Raw genomic sequence first — 3,522 nt, forward strand, 5'->3', positions numbered from 1 at the left:
CCCTCTCTGGGCCAATGCTATTTTGGGCTCTTCCCAGTGACACACACATCTGATAACCTGACTGTTAACTCATGGCCATACAGTACGCATCCACCGCACGCAGACAACACAAGATCTGCCCTTCATCTGGTACACACACCCACGCCCCACACACACACGCCCCCCCCACACACACACACACACGCACCACACACACATGCCCCACACACACACGCCCCCCACACACACACGCCCCACACCCACGCCCCACACACACATGCCCCACACACACATACACACAAGTAACCTCCTCTACAGCACTTTAACAACATCTTTCATAAAACATGAGGCTGGAACATCCGTCCCTTTTTCGCTTGGTTTTATTGTAGGTTTCAAAAACCATAATCAGTACTCATAGAAACAAGAAAATGGTAATAACAGCAATATTACAAAGCATAACAATTGAACCTTTCAATACCAATAATAAAAAAACTACCTTAAATTAAATAGCCACACTTGTGTTATCCAGGGACTTATCGATGCAGGTCTTTACATCAGGCAAAGGGGGCGAGGCTGAAAGGTGTGATGGCATCATCTAGGGACCAATCAGGAATGTAGATGAGCTGAAGGGGGAAGGGCGTCTTGATCTAACTCAGTGCATGGTGCCTGGGAGAAGGTACAAAAACTACAAAAAAGTAAACCCTGTTAAGCTTCTGTCCAGTGTGTGTGTGTGTGGGGGTGGGGGGGGGGGGGATTGGAGAAGTTGACAGAAAATAGTAAATACTGTGAGATCCTGCTTCTGCAGCTTCCCTCCTATTCCTGGTGTGTGTGTGTGTGTGTGTGTGTGTGTGTGTGTCTGTGTGTGTGTGTGTGTGTGTGTGTATTCATGTGTTTGTGTGTCTGGGTGTGTGTTGGGGGGGGGGGGTGTCCTTTAAACATTAGGCCATTTAGGCCACCATCATCACAACTACACACACACACACACGCACGCACGCACACACACACACACACTCTACAGGGAGTGAATTGGGTCCAGTCATGATGTGAGTTAATATGTGGCATCAATGCTTCGGCAGGATCTTTCACTTGGAGCAACCTGCAACCTGATTGAACTCATAAAAACGTTACAAACAACATGAAATTCCCTTTCTTGCTTTTGTAGTATCTTACAGTAGAGTTGGTGTTTGAGTTTTATTGCTTTCAGAAAAGAAACAGTGTCTTTCAACAATTGGAGTGATGGCTTTGGTGACAGAGACCCTGGCAACACAACAGGGCTAATAAGTGCTGTGTCTTTCCATCTGTCTGTGTGTGTAGGTGCGTAACTCTCTCTATCTCTCTCTCTGTGTGTGTGTGTCTGCGTGTGTGTGTGTGTGTGTCAGAAGCGTCAGTCCAAAGGTTCTCTAAATCTCACCCTCGCCCTGAACGCAGAACAGATGCAGTGAAAAGAGAGTGGAGGAGAGAGCGAGCGATGGAGAGAGTCAGAAACCAGTTGAGGGAGAAGTGTGCGCTGAGGTGCTTGAATGTCATCCCTGCTTATCTCCACAGAGACAGCTACCGTGGCAACAGCTACCATGGAGCCCTCCTGTGCTTCTGGGGGAGGAGGGCGTGGGGGGGTGGGGGGGGGGGTTATGTACAGTAGAGGAGGAAGAGGAGGAGGAGGAAGAGGAGGAGGGAGACTGAGATCGGAGTGCGGGCCTTCATCCTCCTTCCCTGAGGGGGTCACGGGGAGGTCAGCGTGGCGTCTGCGTCTGGGCCACCTCCGGCCCGCGACTCGCCAGCCGGCTCAGGATGTTCCGCTCGGACATCTGCAGCCGCACGGCCACCGGGGGTATCCGGGCGATGGTCGCCGGGAGACGGGTGACATCGGCCTTCATGTCACTGAGCAGCTCTTCCAGTTGTTTGAGAACTGAGCAGGAAAAGAGAGAGAGAGAGAGGGAGGGAGAGAGAGAGGGAGAGAGAGAGAGGGAGAGAGAGAGGGAGAGAGAGACAGAGAGAGAGAGAGAGAGAGAGGAAGGCAAGGAGGGAGAGACAGAGAGGAATACGGAGAGTTTCATTATTTTTTAGAGTACCGACTTTGGCATCATTATATCAAAACCTTCATGTGACTAAAGCAACTTTGAGAGTGCGTGATGGACAGTTCTGGATATCTGAAAGCGTTGATGTAGACACTCTTGCTGGCTTCCTGACTGGATCTGGTCAGTCTGATGTTTCTCGACTCTCTTTACTAGCCGTGCCATCTTTGCTAGCATCTACAGTGCAATTCAACTCTGCATTTTGCAATGCTGAAAATTCCTTGAATGATCATGTGACATGTTGGAAATGGTCATGTGATCCGCTTGAGGTGTACCCCCTACTGTTTAAGTGCAGACAAGATTTGGGAATTGAAAACGCAAAAAGACATTTTAAAAAACGAAAAAGGAATAGTGTGTCCCTGTTGGAGACGAGAGTTCAATAGAGCAGAATGGGGACTGACCTGACCTGACCTGACCTGTCCAGTCCAAATAGAGACTATACAAACCATGGCTGAGAGCAAGAGAGAGAGAGAGAGCATGAGTGTGAGAGAGAGAGCATGAGTGAGAGAGAGAGAGAGTGCAAGAGAGTGAGAGAGCGAGAGAGCAAGAGAGACAGAGAGAGAGAGAGAGAGAGAGAGAGAGAGAGAGAGAGAGAGACAGAGTGGGGGGGAGACCCTGAGACCCTAAGCTAATGAGTGTGACCATGTATAGGCCCTGTGTGGTTCCAGAGGAAACTCACACACACACACACACACACACACACACACACACACACACACACACACACACACACACACAAGCCCATATGCATGCATACATACACAAGCACACAAGTCGCAGACACGGGCACACGCAGACAAACACGCACAAACACACACACACACACACACACACACACAGAGACACAAGCGCACACACACAGGCGCATGGACACCAGCGTGCATGCATGCACACATACACACACACACACACACACACACACACACAAGCCCACAAGGCCACAAATGTGCACACACACACACAGACGCATGCATGCACAGAGAGAGATAAAGATAAAGAGCGCAGGCTGCTGCTGTACTGATTTACACTCTCAGCTGGGTGCTCAGCACCATGTGACACGAGCTGCCTGCAGCGCCACGCACAACAGGAAACAACACACCGACCACACACACACACACTCCACTGAGGGGAGCACACACAAGAATAGAGGGGGAGAAGCACAACGGTGTGGGTCTACGTGTGTGTGTGTGTGTGCATGTGTGTGTGTGTGTGTGTGTGTGTGTGTGTGTGTGTGTGTGTGTGTGTGTGTGTGTGTGTGTGTGTGTGTGTGTGTGCTCCCTTTTTGTGGCACTGTTATGCATTGGCCATCTTGTTCCCTGAGGTGGGTGGTATATTCTGTAAATGTGTGTGTGTGTGTGGGAGTATTTTTATGCATTAACAGGTTAGAAGGCTTGTCTCCTTGAAAGCAAAGCCCTCTTTGCTGACATTCAGGGACATCCGATCAAGACTGAGTGCACGTATGTGTGCATGG

The 3,522-nt window shown here is 49.9% G+C and overlaps 1 protein-coding gene across 7 annotated transcripts in view; it reads right to left on the bottom strand.

Annotated features, from left to right (window-relative positions):
- Positions 1-341: 341 nt before the first annotated feature.
- The window catches only part of chd4b (chromodomain helicase DNA binding protein 4b), a 42,205-nt gene continuing 39,024 nt past the window's right edge, over positions 342-3,522 (bottom strand). For all 7 annotated transcript variants that reach the window (XM_062538156.1, XM_062538152.1, XM_062538150.1 and 4 more), the window contains exon 40: positions 342-1,885. In XM_062538156.1, the coding sequence (XP_062394140.1) occupies positions 1,710-1,885 (176 nt within the window). In that variant the 3' untranslated portion in view covers positions 342-1,709. The remainder of the gene's footprint in view (positions 1,886-3,522) is intronic.

Source organism: Sardina pilchardus, chromosome 6, assembly GCF_963854185.1.
Source record: "Sardina pilchardus chromosome 6, fSarPil1.1, whole genome shotgun sequence".
NCBI lineage: Eukaryota > Metazoa > Chordata > Actinopteri > Clupeiformes > Clupeidae > Sardina > Sardina pilchardus.